Source organism: Talpa europaea, assembly GCF_964194135.1.
Source record: "Talpa europaea genome assembly, chromosome: 11".
NCBI classification, from domain to species: Eukaryota; Metazoa; Chordata; class Mammalia; order Eulipotyphla; family Talpidae; genus Talpa; species Talpa europaea.
This window is the reverse complement of record NC_140078.1, coordinates 555,497-570,603: the sequence shown is the minus strand read 5'-3', so window position 1 is coordinate 570,603 and position 15,107 is coordinate 555,497. Positions and strand designations below refer to the sequence as shown.

The window sequence follows — 15,107 nt, the reverse complement described above, 5'->3', positions numbered from 1 at the left end:
CGTCGCGGCGTCGCGGCGTCGCGGCGTCGGGCGGGGCGGGGCGGGCGCGCGGGGCGGGGCGGGGCCGGGCCGGGCCGGGCCGAACCACCGGCGGGCGCGGGGGGGGCGCGGCGGGGCGGCGCGGCGCGGGCGCGCGGGCGCGGGGCGGCCGCCGGGGGGCGGCGCGCGGGGCGCGGCGCGGGGGGCGGGCGGCGCGCGGGGGGGCGCGGCGGGCCCGGGGGCGGCGCGGCGGCGGCGGGGCGGGCGAGCCCACGGCCCGGCGCCCCCCGCGCCCCCGCCCGGCCCCCGCGCCTGCGGAGAATGAGCCGCCCGGGCCGCCGCGCGGGGCCGGAGAGCGAGCCCCGCTGAGCCGGGCCAGCCGCGCGCGACCATGTCGGTGGCCTTCGCGTCCGCCCGGCCGCGGGGCAAGGGCGAGGTCACGCAGCAGACCATCCAGAAGGTGGGCGCGCGGCGAACAAAGCGGGCCCGGCCCGCGCCGGCTTTGTGAGGGGCGGGCGGCCGTGCCCCGCGGGCTCCCGGGCGGCGTCGCGGGCCGGGCCGGGCCGGGCCAGCCCGGGGCCGCGGCGCGCGCGCACCCGCCGCCCGCAGACGCCGTGCGGGCTCCGGGCGCCGCGCCCCGCCTGCAGGGCCCCGGCCCCCAGCCCCGAGCCCCGGCCCCGACCCCGGCCCCGAGCCCCAGCCCCGAACCCCGGCCCCGACCCCGAGCCCCAGCCCCGAACCCCGGCCCCGACCCCGAGCCCCAGCCCCGAACCCCGACCCCGAGCCCCAGCCCCGAACCCCGACCCCGAGCCCCAGCCCCGAACCCCGGCCCCGACCCCGAGCCCCAGCCCCGAACCCCAGCCCCGGCCCCGACTCCGGCTCCGAGCCCCAGCCCCGAACCCCAGCCCTGGCCCCGAGCCCCGACTCCGGCTCTGGGCCCCTTACCCCAGCCCGGGCCCCGACCCCGGCTCCCAGCCCCGGCCCCGAACCCCAGCCCCGACTCCGGCTCCGAGCCCCGGTCCGGAACCCCAGCCCGGGCCCCACCCCGGCTCCGAACCCCAGCCCCGGCTCCCAGACCCCGGTTCTGCGCCCCGGCCTCCAGACCCTGGTCCCGGGGCCCCGACCCCAAGCCCCAACCCCCAGCCCCTGAGCCCAGCGCGCTGGGCGGCCCAGCCACGGTGCCTTCAGGCCGGGCCCGCGGGATGCTCCCTGGCGCCCTTGGGGCGGCCCGTCTGACGGCTCGGGGACCAGCTCCCCCGCGCCTCCCTGCTGGGGACGCCAGCCCTCGGGCTTCCCGGAGATGCCGCTGCCTTGGCCTCGGAGCGGGGCCGCGCGCCGCCCATTGTTCCTCCTCAAGACGGCGGCGGCCCCGGGCCAGGAGCCCCCGCGATGCCCGGGCTGGGGGCACGCGGGTGGGTCCCTGCACCCCACGGGCTGCTCTTTTCCTGAGGGGCCCCGCCCTGAGCCCCGCGGTCCCCTCACCGTGGAGCCAGGCGGGGGCGCGGCGACGGCAGCCTCGGCCTGTTCGGGGGCTGCGTTTGCCGGCTGTTCGGCAGGGGCGGCTCGGGCCCACGGGGCGGTGAGGCCGGGACTCCCGCCCTGCCCGGGCAGCGGCGCCCCCGTCGCCCGGGAGGCCCACCGGTGCCCGGGGTGTCTGAGCCCTGCCGCTGCGGCCCCCGCGCGCTGGCCGGGCCCTGCACAGGTCGGGGTGAGGAGACCCGCGGGCGGGAAGGGCTGCGGCCGGACTCACGTGCCTGGGAGGCTCTGTGGTCGGGAGTGGGCCCTGGGGTGCGGGGGTCGTGCTCCGGAGCCCTTGGGAGCCACCGGCCAGACCCTGCGCTGCCACCGCCTCCCGGGGCCGCCTGCGTCTCCTCGGCGCTCCTGGGCTCGCGCGGCCGTCCGGGCGCTGGCGGGCCGGGGCTGCAGGCGCTGGGTGCTCTCCGCGGGGTCCCGCGCCCTCAAGTGCTGCTCGGGGCGCAGCCCCCCCCCCGTCACAGGTGGGGGCCGTGGAGCCCGTGACTGTGCTCACAGAGACCCCGCCCCAGACCCCCACGCGGGCCGGGCGGGGCCGGCATTCGGGGTGACCGTGCTCTCGGGAGACTGGGCCGCCACTGGCGCTGCGCTCTGGGAAGACCGCGTGGGCTGCCGGGGACCCCGGGGTGGAGGAGGACAGTGTTTCGGTCACCCCAGCGGTCCTGGCTGTGCGGGACGGGGGCAGGCTGGAAGGCGCGGCCAGCCCGTTCCCTCTGCTCAGTGTGGCCTGGCCCCGGCCTCCCGCTGGGCTCTCCAAAGCAGGGGCTGTCGGTGCCCCCGCCCCCTCCGTGCCGCCCGTACAGGACACTCACTACGGGGCACCCACCGGCGCCCTCTCGGGTTCCGGCCCCCGCCTTTCACACTGGCGTCCTGGCCTGTGGGGGTGGCTCCCGGCTGGGGTGCCTGCACGTAGGTCAGGGACCCTGAGCCTGGCCTTCCAGCTGCTTCCCGGGTCTGGTGCTGCAGGCCGGGGTGCAGGGTGGGGGTGCAGCGGCCTGTTCTCCAGCCTCGGATGCGCTTGGGGAGGGGGGAAGGGGCGCCACGGGTCAGGATCAGGGTCAGCCCAGGGTCGTGGGAAAGGGCAGGGCCGCTGCCCGCCGCTGTGGCCAGAGCTGCGAGGTGACCAGCACGGCCCTGGGCCCGGCCTCTGGGGGGAGCGGCGGGAGCCAACCTGAAGCCCCAGCGGGCTGGCGCTGCGTGCTGGCACGCCCCCCGCTTTGCTTGTTCGCGGGGCCCCGTGCAGGGGCGCGCAGCAGCCCACTCCTCCCCAGGCCACCTGTGGGTGCGCTTTGGGGTTGAGACCCTGCCCAGGCTCATCCTCTGGGGTGGGGGGCGGGTGGCAGGGCTGGGGGTGCCCTGCGCCTGCCCCCGCGCGCATCCGCCTCCGTGGGCCTCTGCCGCGGCTCTCGTGGAGTTCTGCGGCCGGGACACCGGCGCCCCCGCCCCGGCCGCTGGCGGGGTGCTCCCACAGCCTCTGAGGTCGCAGGTGGGAGGCGGGAGGGGCCTCTCTGCCCAGGGGCCGCCCTCCGCCAGTGGCCCCCGCTGGTCAGAAAGCAGCAGGCCTCTGTGGAGAGAACAGCCGGCGGGGCCCTGAGAGCCCCTTCCCGTCCGCCTGGCAGCGGGCCCTGCCCCTCACCTGCGTCTGACGCGCCCCCTTGGCGAGGGCCGGGCCGTGCAAGCCCCTGAGCGTCCACGTCCGACATCTCCCGCCCCCCCTCGGGCTGGGCCTCAGCACAGGGACGGCGGCTGGACGGGCGCGTGTGCGTGGGGCTGTCCCTGGGGCCCGAGCCCAGCGGGGAGAGCCCAGCGCGGGGACCAGGCGGCCAGTGCTGCCTCGAGCAGCGGGTGGAGGCGCCTGTGCGGTGGCGCGGGCCCAGCGGCTCTGCCCTCACACCTGCGCAGGTGCGGCCCCCCCCACCGCGCCCCCCTCAGCTCTCCCGGGGCCCCTGGGGCCTCGCGCCAGGCCCCTCACTGCCGCCCCAGTGCCGCCTTCGCCGCTCACCTGCCGTGAGAGAAGGTCAGCGCCGAGGTCAGGCCGGGCCGGGCTCCCTTAGCGTCCCTTTGAAGCGATACCAACCGCGCGTGATTTTCTCGCGCGTGTTCGAGGACGCTGGCGACGCTCAAGGGGAATAAAAATCTGCACCTGACCGCAGAGGGCGGGTCTCAGGGTCACCTGCACACAGCACCCGCCCTCCCTGTCCCAGCGGGCCGGCCCGCCCCGTGCCCGGGGTGGCCTGCTGCCCGTCGGCGGGCTGGACATGGAGGCTGAGGTGCAGCGGCTGCCGCGCCCCAAGTTCTCGCATGGGGGCTGCGGTCTCCCCCCCTGTCAGCCCACATGCCCACCTGGGCCTCACGGACTCAGCTGGCCCCGACCCCGAAGCCCGCCTGACACCAGCGTGTTGGGCACAAGGGCACGGTGCTGGCTCAGGCGGCGTCGGGAGGAGTCTCACTCTCACCCGCAGCCCGCCCGGCCCGGCGCCACGGGGGAGGACCCCTGCGGCCTCTGTCCTCCGAGCCCGGGGCCCGCTCACCCCACGCGCTCCTGCAGCCGTGGAGGCCGCCGCTGAGGCGCACAGGACCCTGCTCTGGGCTGCCCTTGCCAGGCCAGGTCCTCCAGGTGGGCCGCGCGGACTTGGCCCCCCCACCCGGTCCGCTGGCCATCGCCTCTTCCTGCGGACAGACAGGGACCTCAGGAAGGGCCCCGCGTTCTCCCCGTGGGTCCCGCCCGCCCGCCGCTGCGGCGCTTCCGGTGCTTCCGGGCCCTCTGCCTGCCGTGCGGTGCGCCTGGCCCTGTGGGCGCGGACACCCCGGGCGGCGCGCGGCAGCCCGGCCCCTTCTCCCAGGCCGCGAAGCTCGCCGAGCCTCCCGCCTGCAGCTGGCCAGGGGACGGGTTGCGGCCGTGGGGGAGGGGGGCTTGCGGCAGCGGGAGGCCGGTCTCCCAGGCTCCTGTCCTGCAGGACGCCACCCCCAGCTCGGGTGGGGTCCTCTGGCTTGGGGCTCTCCCTCAGGCGGGCCCCCTCTGCTCTGAAGCACCCCCGGGAGCAGGCCGCCCCTTGAGGGTGCCGTCTCTGATAAAGGTCCTGGGGTCGGGCCCTGCCTGGAAAGGGTCGTGGGGTTTGACCTGCATCCCCACAGCTCCTGGGAGTGTGGTCCCACCCAGGGGCTCTCAGGATGGGGGTGTCTCCCCTCTGGGGAGCAGGCTCATGCTCCTCTGGCCCCCCATCTGCCGCAGAGGACAGGTCCCCACCTAGAGCCCACTCGCCGCCCAGACGCCCCTCCCTCGGCTCCGAGAAAGCGCCTCCGTGGGGGTCCGGGCCTGGTGCCTGGGGGTCCGTCGGCTGCTCGGCCTGGCCTCGGCCTCGGGATCTCTGGCGTCCAAGGACTCTCTGGGCTTGGCTGTTCTGACGACTTTTTTAATCGACAGTAACTGCTTTTACGTCCCCAGGTCCCTAAGAGCCATGGCGCTCACTTTGTAATTTTCAAGTTTAAGTTCTTTATAAGTCAAAAAAAAAATGGAAAAAGCAAACGAAACTGTGTGTCCTCCCGGCCTCCGTGTGGGGCGGCCTCTGGGTTTGCCTCCGCGGGGCAGAGGGCGCTGTTTGGCCCCTGCGCTGCCCTCTCGGCCCCCCTCGTCCTGCAGAGCGGCTCTCAGGGCTCTGTGGCCTGCAGGACACGAGCTGCTCCCCCGTGCCTGCCCAGGTCGCTTTTTTTTTTTTTTTTAAGATATATTTATTTATGTGTACAAGAACCGGGGTACAGGCCAGAGGTACGGGGGGGGGCGGGGTGAGAGGATTCCCCAGAGACAGAGTGGGGAGCAGAACAGGCAGATGTACTGAGATACACTGCTGAGGGGAGTGGCGGGGAGACAGAGGTCTGCTGCGCCCTGTGGGTAGCTTCCTGGCTGGGGCTCGAACTCACGCTGCAGAGGCTGCGGACAGCTCCATAGGTTGCGTCTTAACCTTTGCGCCACCGGGGAGGCCCCCAGGTTACTTTGACTTGGGGGGCTCCGGGTCCTGGCATCTTCTGCCCCCTGTGGGTGGATGCCTGCCTCGTGGCCAAGGGCCCTGGGAGGTGGGCCTGCGGTGGTCAGGCTGGTGGGGCTGGCCCAGCACAAAAGGGGCTCAGCGCGGGAGGTGCTGAGGCTGCACCGAGCAGTGGTTCTGTGGTTCCACGTGGGGACACGCGACACCGAGTATCTTGCCGCGTCTCACGTATCTTGTCTGCCGTTGCTCAGATGCTGGACGAGAACCACCACCTGATCCAGTGCATCCTGGACTACCAGAGCAAGGGCAAGACGGCTGAGTGCGCCCAGTGAGTGTCCCTACCTGTTCTCGCCAGTGGCCTGGTTGGGGCCGCGTCCCCAGGGGCTGTAACAGTGTGACCCCCAGGGAAAGGAGGCCAGGTTCTCTGTCCCACCTGAGGACGGGGGCTGAGCAGCAAGGGGCTAGGAAGGGCGGGGGCGCATGGGGCAGACGTGAAGCAGCCGCGCTGGCGCCTCACCGGGGCTTGCACCGGGGACGAGGGTGGGGGAGGCCGGGTGTGTCCGGGTCCCGAGGTGCTCCTCTCCAGGGGGTGCCAGAGCCGGGGCGGTGGAGGCACAAGCTTTCTGGCTCAGCGGCCCTGCTTGGCTGGGCGTTTGCCCACGGGGGTAGGGGGGTGACTTTGGGTGTTTCACTTGGGAACTGCCCCGTTTCTTCTCCCCGCCGCTCGCTATGCTACGAAAGCTGCTTTCTGCTGAAGGTCTCACGCGCTGAGGGTACGTTTGGTCCTTCTGTGGCAGACGGCAGCACCGATTCAGAGCAGGCGGGCTGGCGCCCGGGCGAGCCTTCTGCGCGGAGCAGCCGGGGCCCACACCTTGCTGTGCTTCTCGCCCGCAGGTACCAGCAGATACTGCACCGGAACCTGGTCTACCTGGCCACGATCGCAGACTCCAACCAGAACATGCAGTCCCTGCTTCCCGCCGTGAGTGCCCACGGGGGCTGGGGGGTGTCCCGTGGAGTTAGGCCAGTTGTGGCAGCAGGTGGCCGGGAGCTGGGCTCCTGCCAGGGGGAGGGGGGCAGGACGGGGCCCGGTAAGGCTGCAGCATCTGCTTCCTTAGCGGGCAGATGACCTGAAGGACCCAACCTGGAGGGTGTGGGCAGCGGGCCTGAGGCTGTAGGGTGGTGGGGCTCTGCACTGTGCCTGCCTGAGCAGACACGTCTCTCCTGGATGCCACAGACATCAGCGTGACGTATTATTTTCTGTTTGACTTTTTCAAATGTAACCCCCAGTTACTGCCGCCAGGGCAGGGTGCCCTGGGGCTGCTCAGGCCTCCTGGTGGGTGAACAGGCAAGGACGGCCTCACGTGGGGCTGGCCCTGCTAACCAGCTCCAGGACACAAGTGTCCCCGCTGTTCCTCCCTCAAAGGCGGCACCACGCGTGCCAGGACGTGTCTGCTGCACCAGCGTGGGCCCTGTGTGGGCTGCAGGTCTGGGCACTAGTCGTTCTTGGCGTCTGCCCCTGGGCAGCTGCTGGCTGGTCAGGTCTGGGAGCTGAGTGCAGTGGCCCCTGTTCGCCTGTCTCTAGGGGATAGAGGAGAGCAGAGCAGGGCATCGCACAGGGGCACCTTGGGAATGCCCATGCACCGGTGTGGGCACTGGTGCAAAGACCCTGGTGCAGGGCGGGTCCAGGGTCGTCCACAGGGACAATAGAGCGGGATGGTGGCTACAGCCTGGTGGCCTGGGGAAGGGAGAGGGGACCCGACTTTGAACCCCCAGGCGCGTTGACAAGCTTGGCGCGAACCTACCTTCTGGGAGCTGTGTGTGCCCACCAGGCCCCTGTGTGTCCACCCCGCACTCGTGGTAGCAGCGGTTGACTGGGCATCTGCCACGAGAGGTGGTGCAGCCTGGGATCACCAGGCCCCCGGCGGCCGCTGGGTGGGTGAGTTAGCCATCCCGTAACCTTCCTGTTTGTCGCAGCCGCCAACTCAGAACATGGCCCTGGGCCCTGGAGCGCTGTCGCAGAGCGGCTCCGGCCAGGGCCTGCACGCCCAGGGCAGCCTCAGCGACGCCATCGGCACAGGCCTGCCCCCGTCCTCCCTCATGCAGGGCCAGATCGGCAATGGTGAGTGGCCTGAGCGCCGGGGTCGGGGTGGGCTCGGGACTCGGGGCTGGGGCTTGGCTGTGGTGTCCCCGCCGCGGCAGTCCCGGCTGGGCAGCCCAAGCGCACACACGGCTGGCGGCACACAGGCTAACGCCCGTCTTCCAGAGCCTTTGTGTTCTGACGTGGGCAGGTGTGGCCGCTGGAAGTCAGAACTGGACCTTCTAACCGGATTTCTTTGAGTCGGGAGCTGTTACTGGCCTCCTGGAATGGCCGTCCTGGGCGGGTCAGCACTGGGCGGGTCAGCGCTGGGTGGCTCTCTCCCCACGCCGCTGTCGGAGCCGGTCTCCGCAGCGCAGCCAGGCCTGCCCCTGCCACAGGCGGTCCTGGATGGTCTCAGGCCCCAGCCCGCGCGTGACACCCACCCGCCCTCCACAGGGCCCAACCACGTGTCTCTGCAGCAGACGGCACAGAGCACGCTGCCCACCACCTCCATGAGCATGTCAGGCAGCAGCCACGGCTCGGGGCCAGGCTACAGCCACTCGGGCCCCGCCTCGCAGAGCGTGCCCCTGCAGGGCCAGGGCACTATCGGCAACTACGTGTCTCGGGCCAACATCAACATGCAGTCCAACCCAGGTACCGCCCCGCCTGCCCCCGGGCTGCCCTTCTCCTCACCGTGGTGTGGGCGGGCTGGGGCGCTATCTGGCTCCGCCCCTGGGCCGGGCAGTGTCCAGCTTTGGGGGGCTGGGATGTGCCCTGTGTCAGCCTCAGGGAAGGTTCCAAGCGGGGGGCAGCGTGCGCCCTGCAGGGTGAAGTGGAAGGGGTGACGGGCCGGCCGGGGCCTGAGCTGGGGAAGTGCTGGGCCTCAGCGAGATGCCCGAGTCAGACACAGCGGACCGCAGAGGCGCAGTGCAGAGAAAGAGGATGTGGGGGTCCTGCCCTTTCCTAACATTCGTTACCTCCTGAAAATGGTCACATTTTGGATATATTGAGTCAAATAAAATACATTCTTAAAATAGATTCCACCTGTTTCTTTTTGCTTTCTTGATGGGCCCACATCCTGTTCTGCTGGACGGCTCTGCGCTCGGGGTCCGGGCAGGGGTGACATGCTGGACAGGCAGTGGGCACCCCGGGGCCCGAGGGCCGGAGTGGGCGCGAGGCTGCAGGCTTCTGGGGCCGCCGTGCGGGCCGGGGCTGGGAAGGCGGGGCTGGCGGCACAGGCTGGCGTTTCCTGGGTGCGGCAGACAGTCGGCCTGCGGGTGGAGGTGCGCCTCGAGGGGCGCGGGGCCTGGAGCAGGCAGGGGTGGCGGTCAGCGCCGGGAGCGTCTCGGGGTCACCCGGCTCTGTCATGTCGCCAGTGTCCATGATGCACCAGCAGGCAGCCTCGGCGCACTACAGCTCGGCGCAGGGCGGCGGCCAGCACTACCAGGGCCAGTCGTCCATCGCCATGATGGCCCCGAGTGGGCAGGGCGGCGGCATGATGGGGCAGCGGCCCCTGGCGCCCTACCGGCCCTCACAGCAAGGTACTCAGGACTGGCCGCATGCTTTCAGGACTGCGCCCTTCCGGGGGCCCTGTGGGGACGAGCTCCCGTCCGCTGTGGGGGTGGCGGCAGGGCCTGGACTGTAAGTTTGAGGTCCGGGGTGGGGGGTGCTCTCAGCAGAAAGCCCCCCGGCCCCAGGGGGAGGGCACGGCCGGGGGGCTGGGGACAGGCCCTCTAGGGGTGCCCTCTGTGGGCAGTAGGGCCCGGTGACGCTGCCGTCCGCCCGCAGGCTCATCCCAGCAGTACCTGGGCCAGGAGGAGTACTACAGCGGCGAGCAGTACGGCCACAGCCAGGCCACCTCGGAGCCCATGAGCCAGCAGTACTACCCTGACGGTGAGGCCCGCCACGCCTGCCACGGGCAGCGGGGTGAGGAGGGGTCAGGCCTCGCCGGCCCTTCCCCGCCCAGTGCTCCCTTCTGCGGTGACTTCCTTCTCAAGGCGTCTGTGTCCCAGGGTTTGCGGAGGGGCCATTTGGACTGGTCCAGAAGGATGGCTGGGCTGGGGGCTGGGGAGGACCCCAGGTGGGGCACTGGCCTGAGCCAGGGCCAGACCTGGGTGACCAGTTGGGGATGGGTGAGCCCAGTGCACCCCGCCACATGCTGCTGACGGCCTGGGAGGGTCATGGCCCGGAGGGCCTCGGAGCAGGCCGGGGTGGTGCTGTGCCCATAGCTGGCCACTGATGCCGCTGCCGCCTGCGCAGGGCACGGTGAGTACGCCTACCAGCAGCCGTCCTACACGGAGCAGAGCTACGACCGGTCCTTCGAGGAGTCCACGCAGCACTACTACGAGGGCGGTAAGGGCTGGGGGCCACAGCACCCCACACCCGGCAAGGGCAGGCTGCGCCCTGGCCTGTCCTGCCTGCGTGTGAAACGGGACAGGGCCTGTGCGGGATGGGGGGACAGGCCCGCGTGGGGCCCGGCCCCCTCGGCAGGAGGCCAGGCGGAGCCCAGAGCCGCTGACCCAGAGGCGGTTCCTGCGGGGTCAGGGCTGGCCCGGCGGGGCATGCCTTGGCCGCGGGGCGCTCCTCGGCAGGCTGCTGGGGTGGGCGCCAGGGGTGGGCGCGGCTCGGGGATGGGCCTGTGCCTGGAGGACACCCCCGCACGCAGGGCCCCGGGGCTCCCTGGTCTGCAGCGGGGCCGCAGCCGGCGCCAGAGGCCACACAGGCGGCTCCTAAACGCGGCTTTTCCGTGGCTTTTAGCAAAGTTTGGCAAAAACCCAGAACGAAATTTGCCATTTGAGCCCCTCCAAGGGCGCCGGCCCACCCGCGTCTCCGGGGCTCTCGCGCTGACGCCCCGCGGCGCCTGCCCCCGGGCTCTGCTGAGGGCGGAGCCGCCCTGCGCGCCGCCCGTTGGAGCCCGCAGCCCCGTCAGCCCCGTCAGCCCCGTCAGCCCCGTCAGCCCCGTCAGCCCCGCAGCCCCGTCAGCCCCGGTCAGCCCCGGTCAGCCCCGTCAGCCCCCGTCAGCCCCCGTCAGCCCCGGTCAGCCCCGGTCAGCCCCGTCAGCCCCGGTCAGCCCCGGTCAGCCCCGTCAGCCCCGCAGCCCCGTCAGCCCCGGTCAGCCCCGTCAGCCCCGCAGCCCCGTCAGCCCCGGTCAGCCCCGTCAGCCCCGTCAGCCCCGCAGCCCCGTCAGCCCCGTCAGCCCCGCAGCCCCGTCAGCCCCGGTCAGCCCCGTCAGCCCCGGTCAGCCCCGTCAGCCCCGTCAGCCCCGTCAGCCCCGGTCAGCCCCGCAGCCCCGTCAGCCCCCGTCAGCCCCGTCAGCCCCGCAGCCCCGTCAGCCCCGGTCAGCCCCGCAGCCCCGTCAGCCCCGGTCAGCCCCGTCAGCCCCGTCAGCCCCGCAGCCCCGTCAGCCCCGTCAGCCCCGCAGCCCCGCCAGCCCCGGTCAGCCCCGTCAGCCCCGTCAGCCCCGTCAGCCCCGGTCAGCCCCGCAGCCCCGTCAGCCCCGTCAGCCCCGTCAGCCCCGGTCAGCCCCGCAGCCCCGTCAGCCCCGTCAGCCCCGCAGCCCCGTCAGCCCCCGTCAGCCCCCGTCAGCCCCGTCAGCCCCGTCAGCCCCGGTCAGCCCCGTAGCCCCGTCAGCCCCGGTCAGCCCCGTCAGCCCCGGTCAGCCCCGTCAGCCCCGTCAGCCCCGGTCAGCCCCGCAGCCCCGTCAGCCCCCGTCAGCCCCGTCAGCCCCGTCAGCCCCGTCAGCCCCGCAGCCCCGTCAGCCCCGTCAGCCCCGGTCAGCCCCGTCAGCCCCGGTCAGCCCCGTCAGCCCCGGTCAGCCCCGTCAGCCCCGTCAGCCCCGGTCAGCCCCGTCAGCCCCGTCAGCCCCGGTCAGCCCCGCAGCCCCGTCAGCCCCGTCAGCCCCGTCAGCCCCGCAGCCCCGTCAGCCCCGTCAGCCCCGGTCAGCCCCGCAGCCCCGTCAGCCCCGTCAGCCCCGCAGCCCCGTCAGCCCCGGTCAGCCCCGTCAGCCCCGTCAGCCCCGTCAGCCCCGCAGCCCCCTCAGCCCCCGTCAGCCCCGTCAGCCCCGTCAGCCCCGGTCAGCCCCGTCAGCCCCGTCAGCCCCGTCAGCCCCGGTCAGCCCCGCAGCCCCGTCAGCCCCGTCAGCCCCGTCAGCCCCGTCAGCCCCGGTCAGCCCCGCAGCCCCGTCAGCCCCGCAGCCCCGTCAGCCCCGTCAGCCCCGGTCAGCCCCGCAGCCCCGTCAGCCCCGTCAGCCCCGCAGCCCCGTCAGCCCCGTCAGCCCCGGTCAGCCCCGTCAGCCCCGTCAGCCCCGCAGCCCCGTCAGCCCCGCAGCCCCGTCAGCCCCGTCAGCCCCGCAGCCCCCTCAGCCCCCGTCAGCCCCGTCAGCCCCGTCAGCCCCGTCAGCCCCGGTCAGCCCCGTAGCCCCGTCAGCCCCGGTCAGCCCCGCAGCCCCGTCAGCCCCCGTCAGCCCCGTCAGCCCCGTCAGCCCCGTCAGCCCCGGTCAGCCCCGTCAGCCCCGTCAGCCCCGGTCAGCCCCGTCAGCCCCGGTCAGCCCCGTAGCCCCGTCAGCCCCGGTCAGCCCCGTCAGCCCCGTCAGCCCCGGTCAGCCCCGTCAGCCCCGGTCAGCCCCGTAGCCCCGTCAGCCCCGGTCAGCCCCGCAGCCCCGTCAGCCCCCGTCAGCCCCGTCAGCCCCGTCAGCCCCGTCAGCCCCGGTCAGCCCCGTCAGCCCCGTCAGCCCCGGTCAGCCCCGTCAGCCCCGGTCAGCCCCGTAGCCCCGTCAGCCCCGGTCAGCCCCGTCAGCCCCGTCAGCCCCGGTCAGCCCCGTCAGCCCCGGTCAGCCCCGTAGCCCCGTCAGCCCCGGTCAGCCCCGTCAGCCCCGGTCAGCCCCGTAGCCCCGCAGCCCCCGTCAGCCCCGTCAGCCCCGTCAGCCCCGGTCAGCCCCGTCAGCCCCGTCAGCCCCGTCAGCCCCGGGCCGCGGGCTCAGCGTGGGGGCCTGGTCCGGGAGCCCGGCTGGGGCGAGGCCTGGGGGGGGGGCGGTGTTGGGCGGGGGGGGGGAGGGGGGGGTGCCGCAGAGGGGGCGGTGTTGGGGCGGGGCCGGGAGCGGGGGGGGGGGGGGGGGGGAGGGCGGGGCGGGGCGCGACCCTCCAGGGACGCGCTGAGAGGAGCCCTGCGGCCCGAGCCGCCCGCCCCCCCCCCCCCCCCCCCCCGCGCGCGGAGAGGCTCCGCGACCGCGCGGCGACGCCGCCTTCGGGCTGCGCTTCCAGGGCCCGCGCGTCCTCCCACGTCGCTCTTTCCCGCACACCTGAGCCGAGCCCTGGCCCACCCGGGCCCGGCACCCCCGTCTCCGGGGGCGCCCCCACCGCGGGTCTCTCCCAGCTCTGGGGCGGGTCCAGCTCCCGAGGCCGGGGCCGGGGCCACCAGCTCCCGGGGCTGCAGAGGTGCCGTCCGCCACCTCCTCCTGCCTCCCTGGTCCCCGCACCCCCGCAGCCGCCCGAGGAGCCCCCTCCCTAGGAGGACCGTCTTTGGGTGGGGCTCCAGGGGCCACCCTGCGCTCGCCCACCCGCGGGCCCTGACAGAGCTCGGGCACCGAGGGGGTGAAGCCCAACGCGCCACACTGGCCTTGTTGCCTGGTTTTAACTCCTTCGTTGTGTCTGTCTGTGTTTTTGCAAGGTAGTAAGGAAAAGTGTAACTGGGTGTGAGTTGTGAAAAAGGAGCCGTGGTCTGGGGACACCCGCGCCCCCGCCTCTTACGCCCTGCGGGAAAGCGAGCCTGTGTCTGCTTCGCTCTGCAGGGAACTCGCAGTACAGCCAACAGCAGGCAGGGTACCAGCAGGGCACGGCGCAGCAGCAGGCAGGGTACCAGCAGCAGTACCCCAACCAGCAGAGCTACCCGGGGCAGCAGCAAGGCTACGGTAAGAAGGGAGCAGTAAGAGGGGAGCGTCCCTGTGCGCCCCACCCCACCCAGCAGGGGGCTCGGCTCACTGTACTTGGCGTGCGTGCAGGTTTCCAGAAAAGCCACGGGCACAGGCTCCCCTCGTGGGGTGTTCATTCCCTGGGTACGCTCACACACAAGCCTGCGCAGGTCTTGCTGCAGGCCAGCTCCGCTTCCCCAGACCCCACCTTGCTGCTTCACTCCAAAGCCTTCGGGAAAGCCCACCAGCCGGCCCAGATCTGGTCCTGAGGGTGCGCCCTGGGGCTAGGGCACGAGCCCGCAGGTGGTGGTGGTGGTGGTGGTCCAGCGAGGAAGCTGCAGCTGCCACCTCGCAGCAGGACTAGTCAGGGCCTGTGTTAGGCAGCAGCTGGCTCTAGGGCCCCCAGGGAGGCCTCAGGCGCTGGCATCATGGCTTAGGCTGGTGCTCCGGGCACTGGAGTTGGGGGCCGGGCCCCTGCAGAGGCTCATGGCTCGCGTTGTTCCAGGCCCGGCCCAGGGAGCCCCCTCACAGTACTCCAGCTACCAGCAGGGACAAGGCCAGCAGTACGGGAGCTACCGGGCATCCCAGACGGGCCCGTCCGCCCAGCAGCAGCGGCCCTACGGCTACGAGCAGGCAAGCGCTCCAGACAGCCCCACACCCCAGCAGCCCCGCAGCAGCCCCACGGTCAGAGAGCCAGTCAGGCAGCCATGGGCTTCCACACTCACACCGGGGCAGGCGCAGCCCGGGCCCACTCGCACCCCTGCAGCTGTGCCCAGTGGTTCCCGCGCAGGGTTCTCGGTGCCCAGCACATGGCACCACGGGGACCATGGATGCCAGTTGCACCTTCACAGCCAGCCAGGCAGTCTGGGGGCAAGAGGGGAAAAGCGTGGGGGTGGGGCCTGGCTGCAAGGCAAGGGTTTGCCCTTGCTGGGCAGGACCAGGGCCCTGGAGAGGGCAGGGGGGAGGGGCACAGGCCAGTGTGGGGCTCTGGCTGTAATACAGGAGGCCATGGGAGGAGAGAGGCAGGGGGGTAGGCACTTGAGAGGCTGCACCCTCAGGGTTTGCTGGATATGGGGTGGGCGGGTAGGGTGGCCCCAAGGGTGCCGGCCTGGGTGGCCACAGTGTTTAGGGGACTGTGGGGAGATCGGGTGTGGAGAAAGCTAGGCCTCTTAGCAGGGACTCTGAGGAGCTAGGGGCCCCCCCCGCCGTGGGTGCAGCGTGAAAAAAGCCCACCAGGCCCAGGGGATCTGGGCCAGGGCTGAGGCTGCAAGGGAGCTGGCCCCACGTGCAGCCCCGGCCAGTCACTGTGTCTTTCTTTCTTCCAGGGCCAGTATGGGAACTACCAGCAGTGAGGGTCGGTGCCCCGTTTGGAGCCTGTGGCAGCATGTCCACTGGGGACGCGGCCGGCAGCAGTTGTGATGGACTGCGCCCGCTGGCTGCCCGCCCAGTGCAGTGCCTGCAGGGGAGCATGGCACTGCTCGCAGGGGTGGCGAGAAGCCGTGGGGCGCGTGACACACTTGGTGCTGTGTATAGTATTGTATGTCCATGCAATGGAGAGGCGGTCTCATGTGTCCCCCCTTCTCAATGTTTCTAGCTAGCTGTAGGGTCCTTCTGTCATCAGAGTAGCCTG

The 15,107-nt window shown here is 72.7% G+C and overlaps 1 protein-coding gene across 1 annotated transcript; it reads left to right on the top strand.

Moving 5' to 3' along the window:
- Window positions 1-370: 370 nt before the first annotated feature.
- SS18L1 (SS18L1 subunit of BAF chromatin remodeling complex) lies at window positions 371-14,829 on the top strand (the record flags this gene model as incomplete). Its single annotated transcript, XM_084246671.1, has 11 exons — window positions 371-439; window positions 5,747-5,823; window positions 6,390-6,474; window positions 7,470-7,614; window positions 8,029-8,226; window positions 8,949-9,113; window positions 9,361-9,465; window positions 9,832-9,924; window positions 13,358-13,477; window positions 13,983-14,110; window positions 14,803-14,829. 11 exons carry the CDS (start codon window positions 371-373, stop codon window positions 14,827-14,829), a joined length of 1,212 nt encoding a protein of 403 aa, XP_084102797.1.
- Window positions 14,830-15,107: the final 278 nt, after the last annotated feature.